The 24,439-nt window shown below is 52.6% G+C and overlaps 12 protein-coding genes across 12 annotated transcripts; 5 read left to right on the plus strand and 7 right to left on the minus strand.

Moving 5' to 3' along the window:
* Nucleotides 1–204: 204 nt before the first annotated feature.
* Nucleotides 205–2,046, plus strand: MYCFIDRAFT_29573 (uncharacterized protein; the record flags this gene model as incomplete). Its single annotated transcript, XM_007928735.1, has 2 exons — nucleotides 205–375; nucleotides 493–2,046. 2 exons carry the CDS (start codon nucleotides 205–207, stop codon nucleotides 2,044–2,046), a joined length of 1,725 nt encoding a protein of 574 aa, XP_007926926.1.
* A 651-nt stretch (nucleotides 2,047–2,697) lies between these two features.
* Nucleotides 2,698–5,027, plus strand: MYCFIDRAFT_56446 (uncharacterized protein). The gene is made up of 2 exons (XM_007928872.1): nucleotides 2,698–4,481; nucleotides 4,545–5,027. Exons 1-2 carry the CDS (start codon nucleotides 2,777–2,779, stop codon nucleotides 4,913–4,915), a joined length of 2,076 nt encoding a protein of 691 aa, XP_007927063.1. The 5' UTR covers nucleotides 2,698–2,776; the 3' UTR covers nucleotides 4,916–5,027.
* Nucleotides 5,028–6,278: 1,251 nt separating this feature from the next.
* Nucleotides 6,279–6,846, minus strand: MYCFIDRAFT_211535 (uncharacterized protein). Its single transcript, XM_007929313.1, has 3 exons — nucleotides 6,822–6,846; nucleotides 6,682–6,766; nucleotides 6,279–6,618 (listed from the first exon to the last, which is right to left on the minus strand). Exon 3 carries the CDS (start codon nucleotides 6,528–6,530, stop codon nucleotides 6,372–6,374), a length of 159 nt encoding a protein of 52 aa, XP_007927504.1. The 5' UTR covers nucleotides 6,531–6,618; nucleotides 6,682–6,766; nucleotides 6,822–6,846; the 3' UTR covers nucleotides 6,279–6,371.
* Nucleotides 6,532–6,765, minus strand: MYCFIDRAFT_183014 (uncharacterized protein; the record flags this gene model as incomplete). The annotated part of the gene is made up of 2 exons (XM_007929314.1): nucleotides 6,532–6,618; nucleotides 6,682–6,765. Coding segments are annotated over 2 exons (171 nt in total), but the record flags the coding sequence as incomplete, so codon positions are not given.
* Nucleotides 6,847–7,259: 413 nt separating the features above from the next.
* MYCFIDRAFT_137991 (calcium calmodulin dependent kinase) lies at nucleotides 7,260–8,924 on the plus strand (the record flags this gene model as incomplete). The annotated part of the gene is made up of 2 exons (XM_007929315.1): nucleotides 7,260–8,137; nucleotides 8,186–8,924. Coding segments are annotated over 2 exons (1,617 nt in total), but the record flags the coding sequence as incomplete, so codon positions are not given.
* A 121-nt stretch (nucleotides 8,925–9,045) lies between these two features.
* Nucleotides 9,046–10,862, minus strand: MYCFIDRAFT_211536 (uncharacterized protein). The gene is made up of 3 exons (XM_007929316.1): nucleotides 10,542–10,862; nucleotides 9,340–10,472; nucleotides 9,046–9,269 (listed from the first exon to the last, which is right to left on the minus strand). Exons 1-3 carry the CDS (start codon nucleotides 10,733–10,735, stop codon nucleotides 9,169–9,171), a joined length of 1,428 nt encoding a protein of 475 aa, XP_007927507.1. The 5' UTR covers nucleotides 10,736–10,862; the 3' UTR covers nucleotides 9,046–9,168.
* Nucleotides 10,863–11,570: 708 nt separating this feature from the next.
* On the minus strand, nucleotides 11,571–12,945 carry MYCFIDRAFT_77644 (uncharacterized protein; the record flags this gene model as incomplete). The annotated part of the gene is made up of 3 exons (XM_007928948.1): nucleotides 11,571–12,715; nucleotides 12,772–12,780; nucleotides 12,864–12,945. 3 exons carry the CDS (start codon nucleotides 12,943–12,945, stop codon nucleotides 11,571–11,573), a joined length of 1,236 nt encoding a protein of 411 aa, XP_007927139.1.
* A 292-nt stretch (nucleotides 12,946–13,237) lies between these two features.
* Nucleotides 13,238–13,991, minus strand: MYCFIDRAFT_211537 (uncharacterized protein). The gene has a single exon (XM_007929317.1). The coding sequence runs from the start codon at nucleotides 13,594–13,596 to the stop codon at nucleotides 13,294–13,296; it is 303 nt and encodes a 100-aa protein (XP_007927508.1). The 5' UTR covers nucleotides 13,597–13,991; the 3' UTR covers nucleotides 13,238–13,293.
* Nucleotides 13,992–14,022: 31 nt separating this feature from the next.
* Nucleotides 14,023–17,604, minus strand: MYCFIDRAFT_154667 (uncharacterized protein; the record flags this gene model as incomplete). The annotated part of the gene is made up of 7 exons (XM_007929318.1): nucleotides 17,552–17,604; nucleotides 16,998–17,496; nucleotides 16,071–16,961; nucleotides 15,634–15,990; nucleotides 15,342–15,585; nucleotides 14,472–15,071; nucleotides 14,023–14,309 (listed from the first exon to the last, which is right to left on the minus strand). The coding sequence occupies exons 2-7, from the start codon at nucleotides 17,187–17,189 to the stop codon at nucleotides 14,023–14,025; spliced, it is 2,571 nt and encodes an 856-aa protein (XP_007927509.1). The 5' UTR covers nucleotides 17,190–17,496; nucleotides 17,552–17,604.
* A 413-nt stretch (nucleotides 17,605–18,017) lies between these two features.
* MYCFIDRAFT_86674 (uncharacterized protein) lies at nucleotides 18,018–19,577 on the plus strand (the record flags this gene model as incomplete). The annotated part of the gene is made up of 3 exons (XM_007929319.1): nucleotides 18,018–18,203; nucleotides 18,275–19,082; nucleotides 19,135–19,577. The coding sequence occupies 3 exons, from the start codon at nucleotides 18,018–18,020 to the stop codon at nucleotides 19,575–19,577; spliced, it is 1,437 nt and encodes a 478-aa protein (XP_007927510.1).
* A 1,283-nt stretch (nucleotides 19,578–20,860) lies between these two features.
* Nucleotides 20,861–21,541, minus strand: MYCFIDRAFT_119632 (uncharacterized protein; the record flags this gene model as incomplete). The annotated part of the gene is made up of 2 exons (XM_007929320.1): nucleotides 20,861–21,332; nucleotides 21,384–21,541. Coding segments are annotated over 2 exons (630 nt in total), but the record flags the coding sequence as incomplete, so codon positions are not given.
* A 1,528-nt stretch (nucleotides 21,542–23,069) lies between these two features.
* Nucleotides 23,070–23,887, plus strand: MYCFIDRAFT_86673 (uncharacterized protein). Its single transcript, XM_007929321.1, has 2 exons — nucleotides 23,070–23,247; nucleotides 23,297–23,887. The coding sequence occupies exons 1-2, from the start codon at nucleotides 23,101–23,103 to the stop codon at nucleotides 23,717–23,719; spliced, it is 570 nt and encodes a 189-aa protein (XP_007927512.1). The 5' UTR covers nucleotides 23,070–23,100; the 3' UTR covers nucleotides 23,720–23,887.
* Nucleotides 23,888–24,439: the final 552 nt, after the last annotated feature.

Below are 24,439 nucleotides of genomic sequence, written 5' to 3' on the forward strand. Positions count from 1 at the left end.
GGAATGGGAGCGCCGATGCTCTCGAGTCGTGCGTGCGTACGGTGTGGTGTGTGCGTGTTGATCTCTCTCGCATGCGGGAAGAGGCTCCCCTGCCCTCTGATTCGCTGGCATTGAACAGCTTCAGACTGTCGGCTGCTGCTTCCGCGACGGCACGTGATGCACATACAAACCTCCAGCAACACACTTCCACCGCTGCACTCCGAGATGCAACGCACATCGTCACATCAAGATCACGAGGGTGGCCAGCCGGGCGCAGCACCTGTTCACGCTGTGGGCAGTGCGCGCATCGTGAGCGTCGAGCACCCATGCATCATCCGCAACTTTGAAAATGGCATCAAGTCGCTGGGCGGCGAGGCTCAACTCAAGCACGTATGTGTCCACTACTACTGTGACGCGAGGCGCGGCGCGATGTGTGCGGTCTGACATGGAAGCTATGTGTAGGTTCTCGAGCATCACGTGGACGATACAAAATTGTCGAGCAAACAGAACCAGCTGCCCGAGCCAGTGGCCGGAGTGTCGCTGCGACCAGACGATCCCTTCGCCAAGAAGATCGCATCGACCGGCTGCCGTACCAGAAATGTGCTTGTCAGGGTGACCGTGCCGAAACGGACAGGCCGCAAGCGCAAACGAGGATCCGATGAGCCGTTCGAGGAGCCATTACAGCCAGAGCGACAAGATGCGGGCATCACCGCGCCCAATCTCATCCGCAGACTTCGCGACAGTGAGGGCAAGTACCACATCGAAGCAGTCGGCATGGTCCGCGAAACGCATCGATTTCGGACTCTGCCAGACTTCCAGCTTCGTAGCGCTGATCTCCCAATCATGCACCAGCTGAGAGAGCATACAATGATGCCCGACTACGATAAGCTTGCTCAGTTCCGCGTCAGGACCGACATAGGAAACCACGACATCACCGCTTTTCCTGCTCCTCCCACCTTCACCAGCTTTGACATGCCCCACAAATACGAGTATCAACAGGCGTCTGGCGTTGTGTATGTTCAGGATGAGAGCGGACAGGTGACTGCCAAGAACATCTCTGCGCCTCAGAAACGTGTGACTTGGGCTCTTGCACCAGACGCACCCGAAGTCCCACAGAAAGCTCCAATTGACCTGCCTCGGCGCAGTCCGACTGGCGAGCTGCTTCCAAAGGCGGTGAAGGAGCTGCAGAAATTACTCGAAACCCGTCCTCTTCTGACCAAGCGTGTCGCTCTGAACTCCATGGTACCCATTAGTGATACCATTTTCAAGGAAGCCACGCAATACGTTGGCTACAGCTTCAAGGCAGGTCCTTGGCGCGACAGTCTCATCAAGTATGGTGTGGACCCGCGAAAAGACCCCAAGTGCCGCTTCTACCAGACTTTGATGTTCCAGGTTGACAAAGAAGCATTCAAAGATCCCGCCGACGAGAAGGTAAAGTTCCAGATATCATCTACGAGTTGGGCGAGGCCTCTCAGGCACAGCCGTGATGCGCCAGAGTCGCATATCTTTGATGGGAGGAATGTTACTGCCAATGGTAAAACCTGGCAAGTGTGTGATGTGACAGATCCCATGGTGAAGGAGATTTTTGACACCGAGAATATCAGAGAAGAGTGCGACCCTTTCCAGTGGGGCTGGTATCACAATGGAACGCTAGCCAAGGCTCGCACGATCATGAAGGATAAGATGAGGTTCTTGTTCGCGAACGAAGACCCTCCGATGGAAGATTACAAGCACATCAGCAAGATTCCAGACAGACTCACCAAAGACAACATGGCTGAAGCACAACTGGCGCCAAGGACATATGGCCACCACGCGTCCGCTTTGGCAAATGAGATTCGGAACATAGTGAAGAGTGGCGAAGGCACCCGGAGTGCGGAGAAGCTCTGGGCACAAAAGAAACAGGCTGCTGGGGAAGCTGTTGATGATGACCACGCGAGCGCGGTGGACGACGAAGAGGCAGCTGAGCTGCGAGGTCTCGATGTGGCTGATGACGATGAGGGTGATCTGGAAGAGAATAGAGATGGGGTCATTGAAGCCGAACCTGATCAAGCTTCGAATGGAGCATGAGCATTATCAGAGATCCATCGTGATCGCGAGAACGTAGATTGAGCGCCGGCCACTTCAAGCATACGATCACGACACTGGCGAAGGTATCCTGCGAGACTGATCATAGTTAGTCTCTTTACACTTGGTTTCGGCAGCGTACGCAGCTGTGATGGTCGTCTACATTATTGGAAGTGCTGAAAGCACGTGAAACATTCGTTGAACTTTTTCCTTTTCAAGACGACCCGCTGGACGCAGGAACATATCCCAGTCACGTGTTTGCTTTGCTTTGCGGGCAAGCTCTTGCAAGCATGGGCCTGACCGGCGAACGTGCTCAAACGAACGCAAGAACGTCTTTGCTTAACCAGATCTCCCCCATGCCGTCTGCGCGCGTCTTGACACTTCCCTTCCCTAATTGCAAACACATACAATCGGCTGATAAACTACTACTTCACGTCTTCATCAATGCTTGGCTCGACTATGCTTCCCAAATCAGGACAGAGATCCCTGACTGCCCGCCCCGGCGCTTGCTGATAGGCACAAGAAAAGTCGCCAATGGATGCGAAGATGCGCGCCGGACATGGCCATTGTTGAGGCGGGGTATTGTCGATTCGTACAGCTAAAGAATACATAACTTGTAGGTCTAGATGTTCTATCGTTTCCGTCCGTTCGTCTATACCATCAACCTCTCTCATACCAGCTCGAACCATCCTAACTGCCTTGCACTGGCTGAGCTGCCGTGTCCGCCGGCAATATGGTCTTGGAACGCTTACAGCAGATGGCTTCCCATGTCACGGGCCAGAAGGTCCAGCCTCATCCTTTCGATCCGCTTACATTGGACGAGATCAGAACAGCGGTCGAGATCGTGCGAAGAGAATACCCGAGCGTACACTTCAATGCGATCACACTATGGGAGCCTCGAAAGGCAGAGATGCAGAAATGGCTCGCCAGCCCACAGACAGTCCCGAGACCACATCGAGTAGCAGACATTGTGGCAATTGGAAGAGGTAGCAAAGTATACGACGCGTTGGTTGATCTGAACGAAGGCAGGATCACACAATGGCAGCAGACTCCAGATGTTCAACCATTAATCACCATGGAGGACCTGCAGCTGACAGAGACTGTGGCAAGAAAAGACGCAAAGGTCATTGAGCAGTGTGGTATCCTTGGAATCCCGCCACAAGATATGCACAAAGTCTACTGCGATCCTTGGACAATTGGCTACGACGAACGATTTGGTTCGGGAATTCGACTACAACAAGCTCTGATGTATTATCGGCCGAACATTGACGATTGCCAGTATACCTTCCCGCTCGATTTTTGTCCCATCTTCAACGCAGACACGCACGAGATTATTCACATTGACGTGCCGAAAGTGCGAAGACCTCTGAATGCTGCTCCGCCGATCAACTATCACGCTGAAGCGATCGAGAAAGAGGGTGGTCACAGAACAGACTTGAAGCCAATCAATATATCACAACCTGAAGGAGTGTCATTCGCGGTAGAAGGGCGAACATTGAAATGGCAGAACTGGAATATCCATGTTGGTTTCAACTATCGAGAGGGCGTGGTTCTCTCGAATATCACGTTCAATGACAAGGGCAATGTTCGTCCGCTTTTCTGGCGACTGTCTCTGGCGGAGATGGTCGTGCCATACGGCAATCCGGAGCATCCACATCAAAGGAAGCACGCCTTCGATCTTGGTGAGTATGGTGGAGGATACATGACAAACTCGCTCTCTTTGGGCTGCGACTGCAAGGGCGCTATCCACTACATGGACTTCGACTTCGTTAACAAAGCCGGCGAGCCTCAAACAATCAAGAACGCAATTTGCATTCACGAGGAGGACGCTGGAATCTTGTTCAAGCACACCGACTTCCGAGACGATTCCTGCACTGTGACTCGTGCTCGCAAATTCGTGATCAGTCACGTCTTCACAGCAGCCAACTATGAATACTGCGTCTACTGGATCTTCATGCTGGATGGTACTATCCAGCTCGAGGTCAAGCTTACTGGCATCTTGAACACATACGCTCTCGCACCAGGTGAATCTGCAGCGCCATGGGGAACGGAAGTCTACCCAGGCGTCAACGCTCACAACCACCAGCACTTGTTCTGTTTGCGCGTAGATCCGAATATTGACGGCCCAGAGAATACCGTCTTTCAGGTCGACGCAGTGCAAGGCGAAGGTGAGGTCGGCAGCAAAGATAACTTTTACGGCAATGCCTTCTATGCCAAGAAAACCAAGCTCGAGACCATGGAGACTGCTCGAAGTGACTACAACGGCCAAACAAGTCGCACCTGGGAAATCGCCAACACGAACAAGATCAACCCATACAGCAAGAAACCCGTCTCTTACAAACTCGTCAGCAGAGAAGTCCCATCCTTGCTGCCGAAGGTGGGCAGTCTAGTGTGGAAACGAGCTGGCTTCGCCCGCCATGCCGTCCACGTAACAAAATGTACGTCTTCGCCTCGCCCATCCCCTTTCCCAATAATGCATACTAACCCATCTCCTCCCATAGTCTCCGACGACCAAATCCATCCAGCCGGCCGCCACGTGCCCCAAACTTCCGGCGAACCCTCGCAAGGCCTCCCCGCCTGGATCGCCGCAGATCCTCAAGGCTCTCTCGACAACACCGATGTCGTCTTGTGGCATACATTCGGTCTCATACATTTCCCCTCTCCCGAAGACTATCCTGTCATGCCCGCTGAGCCCATGACTGTGCTGCTGCGGCCAAGGAACTTCTTCACGAGTAATCCTTGTATGGATGTTCCTCCGAGTTATTCTAGTACGCCGAGTCAGGTTGCGGCTGGGAAGAGTGGTGTGAAAGGGATTGTGGATAGCATTAGTCGGTTGGCTTTTGGGGGGAAAGAGGGGAGTAGTTGTTGTTGAGATTGGTGGAGGATATGGCTCTGGTTATATCAGAATGATATGCACTTTCACTGTTCGCAATTTGGAAGAAATGGAATTTTTGTAGTGGCCACGAACATGCGCCTACTTCATCATTGAGGCCCAAGGCATCCATCGACCCAGAGGCTTGGCGCCGAGAGTGCTCATAAGATCTCGCGTGTGTCCTCCTTGTTTGTTCGACTCAATGAAGATGTAGTGAGTTATTCGGCACGTTTAAACCACAGCCCTTCAGTCCCCGTGTCAATGGGCTATTGGCGTCATTCTTGTTGGCGGCTACCTCCCACTTGCAAAAAAATTCTCCATAATGGCAAACGCGAACGATTCACAACTGATCGACGAACAGACTTTGCTGCGACACGCTCAGAAGAAATATTTTCCTATACTCATCGGCGCCCGCCTTGTGGATCGCTACACGGTCATTACCAAGCTAGGCTTTGGTGCATATTCGACTGTGTGGCTCGCCCGAGATGAGAAGTTCGTGCGATCCACATGCTTGCTGTTGTCCTGCGCACTTGGACGAATCATCGCAAGCTACCTAGGACAAACAACCACGCCGCTGTAAAGATCTTTGTACAAGACGACAGCGCTACGTCTCCAGTCTTGAATGAGATCAGGACAGTCCGCCATGTTGAAACCTGCTCCAAGGAGCATAGTGGCTCAAGTATTGCTCGCCTTCCGTGCGACATCTTCAAACTTGACGGTCCTACCGGACAGCACCACTGCATGGCATCAACTCCTGCAACCAAGAATTTCTGCCTTGCTCTTGCTGCCCTTAATCTGTGTTCTCCAGCCTGAGTCCGCTTGAAGGCGATGATTTGCTTTCGACCGCGTCGCCCAGCTGAAATCGCGTGTTAAGAGCTATGACCCTCTGCATATGGCCCGCCTTGCGGTACGAGGGTATTCTATTCGGAAAAGCGAAGAAGATGTGAAGAATTGTCGTGAGTGAGGGTTCCAAGTTGCACAAATCTGGGCGCTGTCCGAAGGTGCCGTCACTGGGCACTTCCCCGAGCCCTAGCTACTCATCAATCCAGAATGAAACTTTGGTTAGAGATTTCGACGGGCGATATGCCAGGCAAGGGCGATGAAGCTGCAAATGTGTCGCATTACACGAAGTCTATGCTGCTTTGGGCGCGGAGTGGGCGACACAGGCAGATATCTTAGCAATTGTGGTGAAGGGAAACTGTTCGCTCACCCAGGAGAGCCGATGTATGTTCCAGATGATAGGTCCGAGACGGTCAAGGAGAAGCGGCTGGGGAAGGATTCGTTGGACATGCTCGGACATCGATGTCAAGTAATCAGCAGCCGACAAACACCCACAGAGTCGAGCGGAGACAGCGAAGAAAATAGCAGATCAAAGCTCCATTCCTGAAAGCTACTGCTATGGGACCTCCCACTAATCCTCAAAGGCTCGCCGAAGCAGCAGGCCGGTATTAGAGGTTCATGGTGACCATTTCATAATGCATGCATAAACGCCTTCATTTGCCTTCCAACGCGAGTGATGCTTTGCCCATAATCCTCCGCACTCAGTGGTGGAGTTTGTACGCCCATTCCCCAAGACGCCGTCAGGTGCCGCTCCTTCCTTCAGCGCCGAGATCATGTCATGGTCGCGTGACTGGTGGTTGTTGTACAGGTTGCAGTGGATGTTGAGCACTCATTGGAGGTTTGTAGTGCGAGTCGTTTACTTGCTGCGAGATGTGTTAGCTGGTGGAAGGATGTGGGTGGCATTGGAGCTGCCTTCAATGCCGTACCTTCTGGCTCTCGTCTTTCTTCTCTTGCGCTTCAGGCGTCGAACTCGCTTCTTTCTCCACTTCGCTCTCATCTTGGCTAGAGTGACTGCGACGATGTTAGATGCATGTGATGATGGGCGGGAAAATGCGAGGACGCCTACCCTTTGTGCCTTGATGAGTTCGATGGTGAGGAGAGGAAGCTGCGAAGCTTGCAATTGAAAGGTGGTAGTGCGGGCGGCTCTTGGCGCGCTAAGCTGCTACGTCAGAAAGCATGGAAGGAGCGTCGGAGGCATAAGTCTTCGCGCAGTATCCCTTCTAACATTTGCACTTCATCTCGAATAACAAACATTTGCTCACTGCATCTAGACTCGCCAACGGTGCCATTCAACATGGCACTTTCTGAGCAAGATCCACAAGAACCAATAGCGGTCGCGCACCTCGTCTTCCGAGCGACTGACCACCATCAAATTGGTGCGATCTCTCCCTGACTGTCCAAGTATGGACCGGAGCATTAGCTGACAATCGCAGGCACCTATCGCGTCTTTCCACACGATGAATTCGACATTGGTCGCAAGGGCATTCTTCAAGCACTTGATATCGAGGATCCTCACATTTCCAGCCATCATTTGAAGATACACTGCGTTGTGTATGGAGACGAGGACATCCCAGAGGTCGCTCCCATGGTCTATATGAAAGTTCTGTCGATGAACTCAGTTCTGCTCAGACGCAAAATGCGCAATGGCTTGGGGCAGCCGGTCACAGTGACCAACCGCGAAGGCCATGTTCTTCTCAATCGCGGCGATTCCGTACAGCTCACACACCGCATCTCTATGACCTTTGAGCCCCAGCTTGCAATTGACGAACCAGAATTCGATGAGAGGTGTCAAATCGAGTCTACGGCATTTGCTGATCAGTACCAGTTGACGGATCGTATTCTCGGTAAGGGTGGCTACGCGACCGTCTACATTGCTATCAAAACGCATACCGGCCAGCAATTCGCGTGCAAAGTGATCGGCCAGGACGAAAGCTTCACTTGCTCACGATCGATGCGTTCAGCCGCTCGTAACAGCGGGGGCGCCATTCGTGAGGTCGAAGTGCTCAAAAAGCTTTCTCATCCCAACGTCATCTCGTTGGAAAAGGTCATCACTACTCCATTCAATATCTACGTCTTCCAAGAGCTTGCGACTGGTGGAGACCTTTTGTCTTATATGGACAAGAAAGGAAGGTTATCAGAGACGCAGGTCGCGGTCATTGTCAAACAGCTTCTCGAGGCGGTTAATTACCTCCACAGCCACAACGTCGTCCACCGGGACATCAAGCCGGAGAACATCCTCATGACGTCGTGGAAAGATGGTGGTAGACTGGTTCTGAACGACTTCGGCCACGCCAAGACCTTTGCCGACTTCGAGCAAGCAGCAAATGCTGCAGGCGTGCGACGAATGCACACTATGGTTGGCACAGTTGGCTATATCGCACCGTAAGTCCCGATCTTCTGGTATAGGGACCACTAACTTCCACTTCTTAGTGAGGTAACGCGACAGCGAAGAGTTGACCTTGAGCATTCGAGCGGATATTCCAAGGCTATCGACATGTGGTCGGTTGGCTGTACTGCTGCTGCTCTCATCACCAATCATCCTCTGTTCCCAGATGGCAGCACGACCGACGAACAATGCCTAGCGCACATCGCTAGCCTTGAGGAAAACGAAGACTGGCAAGAACTCGGCCATCGCGGAAAGACATTCATCAAAGGCTGTCTGACGATCGACGAAGAGCAGAGACCAACCGCCAAGCAAGCCTTGCAGATGCCCTGGTTCACCCATCCATTCTACAAAGCAGACTTCGATGCCGCATACCAGCATGCAATTGCAGACTGGCAACCAAAAGAGCTTAACGTCAACCTCGTCGAGCATATCGACACCACCGAAGCCGTGGAGCGGGCTCAGCAGGAAAGCAGACGCTCCAAGCATTTCAATTCAGTGCAAGCCACCTTCCGGTCATACCCGAATGTGCAACACACCGCTCGGAAAGGCAGATCAGATGAGCTGCACGCCAGTCCCGCTCGCATCCCAGACACTCCATCGCCTCCACCGCAATACCGGAGCAGTTCGGAGCAGCAAGAGACGTTTGACAGTATTGCCCACCCGCCCGACATGGGCCGATTCCGCGACTTCAGCGTGCATCCACAGGAGACATTCGACCTCAGTCAAGCCATGTCGCTGCCGCCCAAGATATTAAAGCCAGGATCAAACGTCGCTCAGCGCTGAGTGCCGCCATCTACACTACATGTGCCCTCACATTGCTCCGCCGATCGAAAGGCGATCTTTGCTCAAAAGTACTGACCTTGCGCGAAAAGATTTATGCTAATAACGATAATCTTGATGATTTCGCTCGAAACATGCTCAATTTATTCTGAGCCGCTGAAAGGCTCCTGTATCCGACGGAGATGCCTCAGCTAGATAGCTTGCCAAAGCTATATGATATAGATAGTAAATGATACCTTTTCAAGTCTCAAAAAAAAACATCCAAGAACTTTCCAGAAATGCCGACCATGCTGCGCAGCTGGCGACCAACAAGGGATATGATGGCCATTCCGGGTACGAGGTCGACATTCGTGTGAACCACGTTCAAAGCCCGATCGGCATTGGCCTCTTCAATGACACAGCTGATATTGATCTCACTACAACAGGGATATTTCCGAGTGCAAAGCCATGGAGACGTGCACTTCGGAGGATGAGATCAAGTCGACGGAGAGGTGATGGTGGTCCAAGATTTTGAAGATGGACATTAAGAAGCCGTGGGAGCGAGTGCGTTTCTTGGAGTGCACGTTAAGCACTGTAATGCCTCGCTTCGTTGTGACGGCTGTTGGCCGCTTTGGCCTGTTCTGAGCTGAGAGATTTGAGCTGCTCCGGCCGCGGAAGAGTCCTGGCTGGCGGACGAGAAGCTCGTCTTCGCGGTCTGGAGTGACCACTGTGCCCTTGTTGGGCGGATTCATGACATTCTTGATCCGGATAGGGATGTGGGCTTTGATGACCTGGTCCATAGTAAATGGGTGGATGACCTCGGAGCCATAGAAGGTCAATTCCGAGGCCTCGCTCGGAGTGACGCTGTCCAGAAGGCGAGCAGTCGGCACTTTGCGAGGGTCAGCTGTGAAGATGCCGTCCACTTCTTTCCAGATCTGCAGCTCCTCTGCCTGTAGTCCGACAGCTGTCAAGGCCGCGCATAAATCGGTGTAGCCACGGCCGATTTCTTTCAGCAAACCACCTGGCACATTACCAAAGTATCCTGTGATGACTGGAACCACGTCATCCCCCAGCGAAGTGATCTTGTTCGCAATGGCTTTGCCCAAGTCCAAGTAGAACTTCTCGTCCAGGCTCTTTCTGACATCAAATTGAATGACCTCGCTCAGATCGACATATACTGCATTGACGCCTCTGCTCTGGAGAATGGCCGTCATGTACAGACAGCTCAATTTCTCTCCCGCCGATATCACCATGTCCTCTGTCTGGTCCGTTACGGCCTTCAGAAACTGAGCACTCTCGAGAATCTTGAGCAATGTCTTGCACTCCAGATTGACCGCAGCAGTATACTCGTCCAATATCTGACTGTTCGCTCCCCATACACTGCAGGCATCTCTTCCAGCTTGCAAGTGATCAAGCTGGATCGTCTTAATAATCTCCCGGAACTTGCCCGACTTCTGGTCAAGCACATCGATGGCGGCGCGGACAAGACGGTTGGTCGTGCCCTCGGTCTTAGTCGTAGAGGATCGTGCGGAGCATACCACGGCGATGCGCCTGCCTGGTTCGAGTCCTGCCCTGTTATACTCAGCGAAAGTCCTTCTGCGCCATTCCGAGTCACAGTGGCATTGACGGTATAGTACTCACTGTACGATATCCTCGGCGATCTTGACTGGGAATTTGCCCACGGAAGTGCCACCGAACTTCTGCACCACCCAATTGCCGCCTCCGGGCAAGTTCTTCTCAGGCACGTGCGATCTTCTGTCGCCGAGGAAGCCATTGATGAAGGCTGTTGCGTCCAGCGGCGGGCTGGTTTTCCTTCGTATTATGGGGAAGTCCATGGTGTGTGAAATGTGTAGAGGACTCGCACGATTAGTAGTGAGTGTGTTTCGGAGCAAAAGAGTGTGAGGTCAGCAGAGTAGCAGCAAGAAGCAATTCCGGAAGGTGAAGGCGTGCTCGTACTAAACAACTTAATAAGCCTAGGCAAAGCATTGTCTGCAGCATGATTCTTTTTTATGAGCAATGGACCCCTCCATCGACACACGCAGTCCCACTCGGCAAATGTAACTGTCGCGCTGGCATGCGCACACCACCAAACATCTTCAACCGACCGGGATGATGCACCGTGCAGTACCTCCGTACTGTAATGGCCGCACGGCATTCTCCACCACCTCCGATGCCCGTGCCCGTGCCCGTGCCCGTGCCTTGCTTGCCCGTGACAGCAGAAGTGGGAGTTTGTCGCGTGGCTCGGCGTCTTCAGACACGATTGCCCGAATTGCTGAACAAGCTCGATACAGTACCAGCATGGGTATCAAACGCCACGGGCCGGGAGGCAGCAAGCACATGCAATGGAGGGTGCATATATCACGACCGCCACATACCACTTCAATCCTAAGCCGATTACACCCATGACACCTTCCAGATGACGGCCTCACTCCCCCCGACATGGTGACCAGCGATTGTTGTAGTATGGCTCACTGGTCAGACGTCTCGGTTCAGAGTAGTCTTGAATCAAGGCTCGCGGCGACCTGGTGGATTCTGCTGGTTCTTTGAGCCAGTATCATGTCACAGGATATGGGAATATTGGAAGACTAGAGCAGCCGAGTCTGCAAATCTCGATAGGTATATTGATAATTATCAAGTCGGAAATCTCGACGAGGTATCTGATATCAACCATTACAGCTCCCTTCTCGGCCCCTTCCTCTCCTGCACCATACCATCTTTACACCACTTCGGCGCCGTAACAGGATTACACCTCGCCACAAGTCCATCCCCCCACTGCACAGCATAATCCCGATCCCACCGCGCACTCATCCCATAAGCCGGAAAATCAGTACTCACAACCTGCCCACCACTCTTGAGCGCCCACTCCCTCATCGTCACATTCCTCTCAACAATCGTACGAATCGGCTCATCAGCCCTCGTCCTCACAAAATACCCTTTCCGCACCAATCGCTGAATTTCCTTCACATCGGGATCATTATACTTGATAAACGCACAATCCGCATCTCCCTCCACCGCATTCGTAAACACCGTGCGATCCTGTAGACTTTCGTGTCCATTGCTGCGATAGAGAGTTCGAATATCGCCCGTTTGATTTTTCGGGTCGTTGTCGAAATAGAACATGAATTTCCCTCGACTTCGCTCGATAGAGGGCCAGCCATGTTTCACAACGGATTCTTCGAGCGTGAGACCGGCCTTTCGGACGTCGTCGGGGGTGATGAGTTTCTCTCTCGGCATGATTTTGCGGATTTCTTCGTCGACGTTGAGGATGCGTTCGAGGTTCCAGTTCGTGGCTTCTTCGGCGCAGACGCCTCCCAGCGCGCACGCTATTGCGTCGTTCTTGAGTTCGAGGTCGAGAGTTAGGGGGAGATGGTTTGGGTGAGCGTTGGACCATTCCAGGAGCTGCTGAAGGCATTCGATGAATGTGTGGCAGATGGAGTTTGTGTCGACGTCGGTGATGTGGAAGACTTTGAGACCGGGTTCGTTCATTTTCTCGTCGTGCCATGGTTGTGCTGTCTCGTTTGTGAGGTTTGACAGCTTCCATATCAGAGGTTGGGAGTACAATCCGCCCTTAGTGTCTGAATGGAGATCAATCTCGAAGCTTCGGACTTGTTGGTGGTCTAGTTGATCCGCCCATTTCGAGTGAGAATAGTAGTAGTTGTCTGGTGAGGGGACGTATTGTTCGAAGACTTTGCGTTCGCTCCGGGAGATCTCTCGATGGTAGGAGTTATGCGTGCCGATTACTTGAATGTGATTGAGGCGAAGATCGTGCCTGGAGTGCTTCTTTGGAGAGGCCGAGGTGTGAGAGATAAAGCCGGCTAGTGAGAGGCAGAGCGTCAGCTTCTTGTGGGAGATGTTACAGCAGAACACTTACATGTGGCGACTATAGGGAGTATAGTCTGAAGACGCATGGCTATGGGCCAGTGTCAGCTCAATGTATAGGGGGACTCTTTACCTCAGTCGTACTGTACAACCCAAGGGCAGTCACCAGAAAGCAGAGCACAAAGGCAGATTTGACCTGAAGTGAAGTCGATCGCAGCAGGTTCATACTCCTCCAGATCTAGGGACCCGCATCCATGGCTGCCAGGAATTGCCGCGGTCGTCCAGAAAGAGAGAGGGCGTCGGCGTCGACAGGGAACAGCTTCGAGCGAAGCTTCGCTGCGGTGCAAATCATCATCAATTCGAAGTGCTGAACGAATGGCTTTCGTCTATCACGTGGTCTGGAGCGGGACATCGCATCGAGGTCCAGGGTACTGATTGGTTGACTTATTTATGCACGGTGCCTGTCTCCGCATTGATTACCCTTACTGTTCAGTTCTTTGCTTTGCCTTAGCCATCGACTTCATCTAAAATAAAAACATCGTGATGCTATACACATCAACGAACTCTACTCCACTCAGTCGATACAGAACAGGGCCCAAGTTGACAGAGGATTTCGCCAGCAGGGTGCTTTTGCTCGGAAGATGGCGTCGTTAGGGTAAAGCCCCTTCTCCACGAAGCCTCCCGTTCCTCCACCTCCGAGGTGTAGGTGCCCAAGGAACACGATCGTTTGAGACGAAGACATCGGCGTCCATATCCCATTGAAGAAGCCGAACTTTTGCACGTAGAAGAATGCTTGGGCCACGTGTAGTCTGATTCTCCCGAGAAGAAGCTTTTCGATCGCGAATTCATGGAGATGGGGTTGCTTGACTACGCGCATCGGAGTATGAACCTATGCCTTGGATGGCTCTGCCTGCTGGGAGATTTTGTAACAATTGGCCGCAGTTGCGTGATGTTGGGGATGAGAGTGCGGCTTTGCATGATAAGTTTTGGGATTCGGCGAATAGGGCGTGGATTGAGAGGGAGCTTGTGGAGATGTGGTTTCGGGTGCATGGGCGGATGGAAGGGTTTTGGCAGGCGGAACGGGAAGGGGGGGAAGAAGAATGGTTACCTCTATTGAAAGCAAAGTGCGCGAGGTATGATTATGTGAAGTCCGAGTCCCATCTTAAGTCGAGTCACCTCAAAGAGTAATGCGTTCAGGTAACTGGATGAGACTTCCGAGATTCCGCAGAAAATACGGCCTCAAGAGACCTCAAATGAGCCTTTAAAAAGCAGTACACACACCTCTCACACGGCTGATTCTCATTCATTTATTCCCCGTCGTCGGGCTCGTAATCGACAAGCTCCCTATCCTCTGCGCAAGCGAATTGCCGACCGCATCAATAGCGCCCTTAGGATTCCGCAACGAGACCTCTTCTCTAGCAGAGTGTCTCCTGAACAAGCGTATGTCTGTAGCACTGTACAGACCGTTCGGGCCTTGAAATGCCTCGCCTTCTTGTAAATAGATCCGACTCCATATCAGCGCATTGTACCATCCGATTGCAGCTGCTGTCCACTGGAAGCTGGCTGGTCCTCCGCCTGCTGGCTTGATGTCTCCTGTTTATATTGTCAGTGAGAGGATGGCAGAAATGGTGAGGGTGGCATGGCACTTACCTTCAGGCTTGAGAGGACCTTGTCCATCAGCTGTACGTGCTGCTTGGTACTGGGCGGATTGACGGGATTCTCTTGCGGACTCGAGCGATCGTTTTTCGCGACTTGTGTCGGGAAGGTGACTATCTTCGGAAGTGGAGTTTCTAGCGCTAGCGACATGTCGTCGTCTGAGCTCTGCTTCTTCGATGGTGTGCAGGATTTCTTCGAGCGGCGATTGCGAGACCCAGCTTTCTAGCCACTGTTGTGATGGTCGGAATGTCTGCGATGTGTTCATTGGGGTGGGTGTAGGCAAGCTTGTAGTGCTTGCTTTGCGGGTTGTCTCAATCAATAACGGCTGTTTCCCGCGCGCTCTTTCGCTAAGACGCACGTCGGGACCTGTCTCTGACATTGGTGAAGTCACAGCACTTTCTGCTTCACCATCGCCATCTTCATCTTCGTCGTCTCCTATGGCAAATCTTTGATCGTCATCGAGCTTTTCGTGTTCGGGCACGTTATGCAGAGACGCTGCTCTTGCATTCGCAGGCGTGCGAACATTATCAAACGAGGATTGTCGAGACGGACTACGAACCACAGCTGTGTCGCCACGCTCCTTGCGTTCAAGCGCTTGTCGATCCAGCTCCGCCAAGGCATTATCAACAGTAAGATCGCGCAGGGCTTGAAAGCGGTGCTTGCTTGCTATCAAGACCTTCACAAACTGCGGGTTTTCTGGGCATCGTCAGCAGGCACTCCAACACAGCATCAAACAAAGCATTGTCCAGATGAGTATTCATTTGCGGAGATCATGTCAAAGAATTCGAAGCTTGCTACGAACAAGCCCCGGCTCCCTTCCAATCCATCACACAAAGAACCGCAACACGGATCTGGCGTGGGCGCCCTAGCACACCGCGCCCGCTCGAGTCTCTGAGACTCGGCAGAGGCAAGTGAGCTAGGCCTTCTCCCTCCAGACAAGCTCGACGCGGGAACCGAGAGACCGACCTTCGAAGTTGTTTTCGAGGATTGCATGGCATGCCTGCAACAACCCCTTCAGAACAACGTTGTTACCATCGTTTCTCAGCAAGTAGCCTGGCCGTGCCAACTTCTCGAAAATCCGCATGAGCTTGGACGAAGTTGCACGCTCGAGATGCTTCTGGTATGGTGCGATGTTCTTGATGATGTCGATGCAGGGGCTGTATACTGGCTCCATGCGCTCCTCAGTAGTCAAAATGATATCGGCCATCGACTAAGGAAATGGTCAGCACAGCCCTTGCACTACTTCTGAGTCACTTACGCAAACGAGGAAGTCAGCATAAGAGCCATGGAAACTCTTAATTCGCATGACCTCAGGCAGAGAGTCCACGTGGAGGAAGGGTGCTCTCAGGTGGGTTGCGAAGACCCGGTCGGTGCTCAGGGACTGAAGGATGCACACGCTCATGCGGACAACACCAAGCTTCGAGTTTGTCGTGTCGCGGATACCGTCCATGACATAGTAGAGCAGAATCACGAAGTAGTCCATCGCGATTCTGGTGTCGCAAAGGTATCGGCGGAACTTCTTATTGCACTGTACCATTTCCCAAAGGAAGCTCAGCATGTCCGGGGCCCACTCCACCTTATCGCTCTTAGGGATGAAGGACCTATTGGACGAGACCTGGTATATGTCAGCGATGGATGAATTGATGGTGCACTGCGGAGCTTCAATGTGCCTCGCCTCGACAAATGTGCACATACCGGTTGCTCGAGCACACGCTTGATGCCTCGATCAGTGAACTGGAAGTCGTCCGGACGAAACAGCGAGGCCATGGAGTTGCGGAAAAGATTCTTAACAGATTTGCCATCCGGACCGAGTGGTGGAATGTAAACCATGCTGACAAGCAGATATTGAAGACAGGTGCTGACGAGGACCTTCTTATTGTCCCGTCGCGCCTCCCAATCAATCATGGGGCTCCACACCGTGGGCTGGAATCGCATTACGGTGTTCAGCAAAGAGCAGTTAATTGCATTGATCATGCGCTGATTCAGTTGCGTCGTCAAATATGTCAGAGCCTTGTTATCAGCCATGGCGACCTGGTCCGGACGAATATACATAGTGCGGCTTGCCAAGGTGAGCAGTAGCCGTGCGGTCTCGTACTGGTTCCGGAAATTGTCTGGTGTGCAATAAGGACTGGACCCGCTACCAACGCCGGAATGCCAGACTTTGAGCGTGATCTCCAGGTCTGGTGTGCCATCTTTGGTCTCTCGGCTCGGTAAGGTGAATCCGGCGAAGAACAGATATTTGGTGACAACATCAAGAAGTCTCTGACCCAGTGGTGGTCCAATCTCTTTATCTGCATCCTGACGATCGTAGAGCACATTCGGACGAAGACCATCATAATGCTGGTTCGGCCGGGAATTCAAGCGGTCCCAGTTCAGATATGTCGGCCGCTGTGGCTGCCAGAAGAAGCGGTTGGCCCATTCTTGCATGTTCTCGGCTTCATGTATGAAAGGTATCACGCGGGTCAGGATGCGCATGCAATTGACAATCTGTCGATTGGTCATGCTGGGTTGTTCTGGAAAGACATGTTGTGTCTGAAGCTGCTCCAATCGTGCGATGGTCACGTACAGCAAGGTAATCAAATTTCTCTTGGGCTCATGCATGAACTGGTAATCTGCGGCAACAATCTTCTGGTTTGGGTGTGTCCACAAGAGCTCCCGGATGTCGTTGGCTGCCCAGAAGCTGAAGACATCGTCGGCTGTCTCTGGGAGTGTCCACAACTCGTTCCATATTGGATGTGCAGAGTCGATATTGCGATTGTCCAAAAGCCGCGATACAGTCTGCTTGAAGGCGATCTTGCTTTCTGAGACACCCATTGTCGTGATTCGAGTAGGCGTGGTGTGGTATATCCAACTGGCTGTTCTCCGCAATGGCAATGCGCTCTGCTCTGTCTGGTCTGGAAGCGTTCGGTGTCGGATGGTATGCGTTGATAGCAGCGTCGTCCTGCTCGGGGTGTCTGTCCGGACGGCTCAATAGCTCGGCGGTTGGAAGTCAATGGGGACAGAAGGACAGGAGGGCTGTAGGCCGCTCAGGGAGGTGTTCGATGTGTGCGCGAGATGGTCGGTGGAGGCTCGGCGGGCATGGTGTGTTTGCTGTGCGCAGGTCTGGAGGCCGTCGCTTCCCCTATGGTGGCGGTGTCAGCACGTCTTTCTGCCTCTTTGCCAACAGAGCTTCTGACGGTCCGATGGTCTGTTGTGTGGGAACAAGAGCGTCGCTGGTCGGTCGCCGAATGTTGTGCGCGCACATGCGTGGCTCGATGCTGCTGACTACTGCACTGACTCTGTCTGCCTCATTCATTGGCCGGGCCACCTTGTTGTGAAAGAAGTCGTGGCTAATGACCGTGTGTTCTACAGCAAGAAAATCATTCTGCTTAGTAGCTATCCACTGCTTGACAGAAGAGCCTCGCCTCAGAAGCACAACAACCATCTCTCTCTCAGCATCGTCCACAGAGGCATGGTATGGTATGGTATGCAGGTGGTATCCTCCGTCGTCCCCGCGACTTCTGGACCATCGCCGGAGCGCTGCAAAAAGAACAACATCACTCGGTCCACGCCCACGCCCACGCCCACGCCCTTCCGTCTCTCACTCGCCCAGCACAACGCATCACCACCACTCCCATGCCACCGTAGACATCGCGCAGCATCATGGCGGCACACGCCAAGAACGTGCACCGTGACCCATCAGAAGGCATCGAAGCCGAGAACGCTCTCATAGCACGGCAGTTGTTCACGAATTCCATGCACGCCAATGGCTTGACACAGGAGGAAGTCTATCGCCTCTGCGACCAGCTCGTCCTCACCTTCAACATCTGCACGTCCGAGAATGTTCAGGTTGGTTCTTCGCATCACGCTCTCCTTACATCTCTTCTCAGTGCATAACTTACCGGTCTCGCTCGTCCCAGAAATGCAAGAGCTTGATCATCAAGTACATCGTCTGCCACTCGAACATGCAGCTGGCCATCAAGACTTTCTTGAAGTATTTGACCGACATGGCCACAGCATACTACCCCATGCCGGAGGGCTTCACGCTTCTGGAACCAATGGACGACAAATTCGAGCAATACAGAGCACTCGGAGTCACAGCAACCGGCCATCCTGTGCAACGTCCGTACACATCCATGCAGCGACTACACATCCTCTACGTCGTGCACGATGTCATGGCCACTCTTCGGGGCTGGATCAGAGACAGCACTGATGCTCCCGCGAAGCTGCAAGTGAAGCATTTCGATGGCGCCGTGAAAGCTTTCAAGGATCACGTGCCCACGCTAGTAGCTTTCGTCGCTGCCCGCAATCTGTTTCCCGCCGACAACGCACTGCAAAGGCTCAACAAGCTCATTAACCAGTGGGAAACGATGTCGTGGTTCAATGAGGACGAGCTCGTGGAAGTGCGCAAAGTCGTGGATACTGCCAGGGATACCGACCACAAAGATCTCGTCAAGCAGTACCGCGAAGACAATCAGCGCAAGCTCGCCGAAGGGCAGACACCATCAAATACCAGCGATATTGCCGCAACTGCCACATCCCGCCAGGAGAAGTCAGATGTCGACCCACATCCCATCATCCTGCCCAAGCGCCACGGAGTCAAGGACAATCCAGAAGCGCCATGGCACAGGCTTCCTGCCGCCAACGGTCTGTACATGAAGAACACGCGCGGCTACCCACTCAAGGCTGCAGCGTTCCCAAAGGGCGGCTACGAGGTAGAGGGCGGTGGTAAGAGCGGCATTTGCACGAGCATTCGAACCGCCCGCTGACGGTTTCCCAGGCAAAGAAGCTAGCCCAGACCTGGAGAAGGACATCAAGCACCTGCACCGTGAGATGCTCCACTGCTTCGACGAGTTTACCGCGCCCGACTCCGTCCTAGACATCGATCCAATGGGCAACAAGATCTGGAAGGACCCCGACCGCGACCAGCGCAACTACTGGGGCTTCACGGAGGAGGGCGTCAAGAAGGCCAAGGCAAATCGGAAGAAGTTCCGCGAAACCGCGACCGGCTACGCAGACGTCGCGCCACTTCAATCAGGTCCCCTCGGCGCAATGAACGACATCAATGCCGCCGTAGCGCGAGCCCAGGAGCTGGCGGCAAGCCGCGCCGGCGGAGGCCGTGGTCGTGGCGGCCGTGGTGGATGGCGCGGAGGCCGCGGAGGAGACCGCGGTGGTCGTGGAGGCTGGCGTGGTGGTCGCGGAGGACGCGGCACCTTCTACTAGTGGTTGTAATACCGTCGCCAATGTACAAATAGGTGTAAAATAGCATGAAAGCGGACGACAACTCCCGCCCAAAAGCACGATTTCAAGCAGCCCCTCTCCCGTTCCAAGTGCTACTGAGCTCTTCGCGTCACTTCTAGTGCAAGGAGGGTACGCTTCAATTCGAGAAGCACGCCGGTCGTGAGTAGATGCGAAGGTCGACATTTTGTGCGGACTCCGAACTCCGAGAAAGCTGAAACTCATGCAGTCAGCCGGGTTGTAGGCCCTTCCTATGACCTATCGCATAAGAAAGACACCTTTTCAATCGAGCATGACAAGACCATCAAGTTCACAGTAAAGTCTGACGCTCTCCTCCTCAAAACGGACATTGTGTTCTTCGCGTCACTTCTGGTAGGGGGCCGGGACGAGACGCGTGAGGAGGTATTCAAGTCACCAGATTCATTCAGCTCATGTCATTTTCTGGCCTTTTGAGACGACGACTATCACTCTCCCTCTCCAAGTGCTACTGAGCCCTTCGCGTTAGGAAAGCAAGCCTAGATTTTGGAAGCGAGCGAGCCTGACGTGTTCAGGTCTGTACTTCTGGGCCGGGTTTGGACCCGGAGAACACTACCGCTCTGCTTCTTCAGCTGGTACTGAGCTCCTCGCGTTACATCTGATATGAGGAGAGCATCTCTAGACTCTGGAAGCAATCAGTCACGAGGGACAGTCCTTTGAATTTGGAGCTGATTTGGACTTGGAGACCGCTTCCGCTCATGTAGATGGCAGTATATCACGCTCTCTGCCTCGTTTCTCGTACCGCCTAGATCAACGTAGAGCGCGGAAGGAAGCGAGCGTGAGACTGAGTTTAGGTCACTAAATTGAGGTTGATCGAGCTCTGGAATGGCTAGAGCTCGCGCATTGGGCAGTATGATACGCTGTCTGGCTCGTGTCTCGCAACTTCCGGGCCCATGTATAGTGTGGAAGCGAGCGAGCGTGAGAAGGTGTTGAGATCTCAGGCCAAATGCGATGAAGCTCGCGCAGATGGCAGTACACTACGCCGTCTAAATCAGTTCTTGTCCCTCTAGATCGGCTTGGAGGGCGAGAAGAGTCCAGGTCAGCAAATTTAAGCGAAGTCTGGATGCCTAGAAGATGAGTGCTCGCGCAGATGATAGGCGACTATGCGACCTGGCTCGTTCCTCGCATCTAATAGACCGAAGAAAAGCGTGGAAGCGAGATAGAGGAGATATCTATGCCATCTGGCCAGGCTTCTTCCTTGTTCTTCATCGGAAGTAGAGGTTCTACTCCCGCTTCACCTCGTTGACGGGACCAGTATAAACGAACCTGGCGCTGACCACATAATTGATTGCCGCTATCGTCGACACACCAGCGAACATTACCGAGCTCCAATTGAAGTTCTGTGCCGTCACCGGCTGCATCAAAGGCCAGAAGTCAAAGAATAGGATCGGTGTGATGAATATCAGCGATAGGATGTTGATGAGCATTCCCCATTTGCCCAGTGACCATCTTCGTGGCGGCAAGTTCGGGCCTAAGATCCTTCTGCTCACGGCGCAGCTGATGGTCATCAGATAGCTGAAAAGTACCGAGACCGAGGCGAGAGAGTTGAAGGCATTGAGAGCCACGCTCGATCCGATGTTGATGAGTGCTAGAAGGCAGGTGATTATGAAGGTGACGACGATGGCCGGTATAGGAATGTCCCACTTCCGTGGCACTTTCGAGATCCATGAAGACCCGGGTAGACCGCCATCGCGAGCGAATGCCCTGCTCTCAATTTAGCGGGACAAATCAAGAAGGTCCATGATTTCCACTCACCACAGCTGTTGAGAGGCTGCTGTTAGTTGGCTCACACAGCTTACCGATAGAAGAATGATCATGATGGCGACCATGACACTTGTTCCGGCCTGGCTACCAGTTGCCTTATAGAACAGTGAGCCAATAAAGGGCTCGATAGCGGTGCTTTCAAGCATCTCCGTTGGGTGTTCCGCTTTCAGTGCTCTCGGATAGAATTGTACCCCGAGAGAAGTCCGTAGGCTTCGTGCATGGTCCAAGGATGGGCAGACGCCGCAAGTGCAGACATCAAGTGGCAATAGCCTATGTGTAAGCAGGTTGCATGCATGACCGGCTCAAATCGCAAGCCTTCCCAAGCAGAGGTCATGATCGGCCATACCAGCGTTAGATGTGGTATGTGCCGCCAAGGACGCGTAATGTTAGGGGTAGATCTAAGTACCTCAAGCCGTATATATCAGTACTCTCAAAAGTGACACCACCTTCCAATCTCGCTCGGCCATGGTTTGCATACTCGACTCTTCATATGAACTGCAGTGACGTGGGATGCAGTCTGTATTCTTGGCGACGTTGTTGCTGCCAAGCATTTTTGAGTTCGGATCTGCCGAGGAACAACTTGTCAACAAGTGTGGAAGAATGCAATATCAACTTCATCATCGCGACTTCACCCTTTATTCCCCATTCGAGCATTATATCCGTCTCCACGACTTCACGAGAGCTAGAGCCAAGGACCGCGTCGTTTGCCCGGACTCGGCAGCGCATTTGCTAATGAAGATTACACGGTATCTGCGCGCCCTCGAACATGCTGAAAGCACCTCTTCTTGAGGCTTTTGAAGACCTCTGCGGATGATGGCGTCAAGAACGAGCGATATATGTATGCGGCTCAACGACTGAAGGACTTCAGCGAAGGTTATGGCAGGTCATGTTGCAGTGCTGGACAGCACTTGCGGACCTTCTACTGACTGCCACTTCCGCGGGAACGACTGGCGCGCGCTGAGAAGTGCCAAGAAGCATTCAACGACTCCAGTCGGCGGCCACGATGCAACATACTAGCGAGGGGTGAAGTGTGACTGACGAAACCCCGGATATAGATACGACTCTCTATTAGTTCTAAGGTGAGCTCGTTGTATCCATACAAGGCGGAGTTACCGGATACGCTGATATCTTACCCGCAACCCGCCAAGTTGCTTAATTAGCCTTGATATTCCTCGGAAGGCTCGGATATGATGATATCCTAGTATACCGTATCCGGGTATACCCGATGTATATATAATTGTACAAGGTCTGGATCTTGAGGAGGCTGTGCATCCACCTCCCTAGATGATTCGGACCCCGTTTGGACAAGGCCCCAGACTCATTCTATTGGCGAATATGCCAAGCGACATACATATATTCTAGGACACCTCGACAGAATGGGACTCTCTTGCCTAGCCTTTTATTCCGTTCCAAAAGGCGTGAAGTCCATGGAGTGGATCAAATTGGCTCTTGACCCCAGGACCGGTCGGAACAGGCAGCCCATGCTGCAGATCGTTGGAGACCGGTCGAAAAGCCCTTTTATACATACCCTTGGGTTCGCCCCGCCCATAGTTCTACTGCCTGTAGTAAGGCTGTAACCCCAGTCTCGAAATAGCATTTACTATCTGCATATATTACAACACGAGCCTGCGCTCGAAGGTAGTTTCTCATCAGAATTGAAGATTCTCCCTGACTTTCCTCATTCTCATCTGCAATATCCAGAACCATCATGATGCAGTTCACTATCTTCACCTTGGGCGCACTCGCGGCCTCTGCTGTCTGCTCACCCCTCGCTATGCCAGCCGCTGTCGCTGGTGAGCTTGAGACGCGTCAAGCGAACAACTGCACTGGGTACTATTCGGACTTATCCGGATACGTAAGTGAATGTGTTATTGACCATTCTGAACCTAGCTAATGTTGTCCAGGTCTGCACTGTGCGCCCATACGACTGCTCGGCCTTCTACACTGTCCAGCCTTCGGACACTTGCCTCAGCATTGGCAAGGTTTTCAACAACTTCACACTCACACAATTCTACAAGTGGAACCCATCTATCGGCCAGACCTGCTCTGGTCTTCAGGCCTATGTTCCGGTCTGCATAAACACACCCTGGTACCACTACACTCCTCCGGTTCAGCCCCCCTTCGGCACTCACTGGACACCCGACCAAACTCCTGTCCCGACTATGCCAAACGTCATCTCCAGCTGCCAGATCTTTGAACTCGTCGAGCCCGGCAAGCCCGTTGTTGCTCTGGCTGCAGAGAACGGTTTCGACCAGAGCAAGTTCGCAGAGTGGAATGGCGGTGCAACGACTGCTTGGGCTTCTTACTGGGCTTGCGTGAAGGCTTAGTTGAGCAGCTTTCACGAAGTGGACCCAAGTACATCTGTTGCGAGTGAGGTCTTTAAGATACGAGTATAGCGGCGGAGTTGGGAAATCATACATGACTGGTAACGACCAAGCTAGAAAGATTTGGAGACAGAAGCATATAAGCAAAGAATGAACATGGATTAAAAAGTCAATTGCAATATCCGTCGTTCGTGTGTCTGTGTATTCACCTGTTGTGCCGATTGCGGACGCCAAGCTCAATTCAGGAGATTGCAGTGGCCTTTTGCACGCCCACTTCTATCTCCCATCAGACCCTTGCTAAGAGCGCACGAGCCACCGGTTTATTTATAAACCCCTTGCGTAGCAAGGGTCTGACAGCAAAAGTACCGATCGGGCCAGATCCAAGATCCCTAATTTGCGATATTGTATATAACGCGATATATATTAATATTTTGTAATAAGGACGTAGAGTAGGCGATCGGATTTCATTCTACCTAAAAATTATGTTAATACGACGTTAGGTTGTTGTATTATAGTCTATAAGCCGAAGGCACTGCCTAGCTAAAAGCCGGCTTTAGTAACAGACTTAGTCTTACTAAAAACACCTATTTTAAAACATCGCCTAATCGACATATAAACACTTAGAGGCCCTAGCGCTGCTAATTTTATAATAATCCCCGTTTAGCATATATATATACGACAATATAGTATTATATTATATCTAGATAGCGGAGGTTACTCTAA

The sequence above is a fragment of the Pseudocercospora fijiensis genome, assembly GCF_000340215.1.
Source record: "Pseudocercospora fijiensis CIRAD86 unplaced genomic scaffold MYCFIscaffold_5, whole genome shotgun sequence".
NCBI classification, from domain to species: Eukaryota; Fungi; Ascomycota; class Dothideomycetes; order Mycosphaerellales; family Mycosphaerellaceae; genus Pseudocercospora; species Pseudocercospora fijiensis.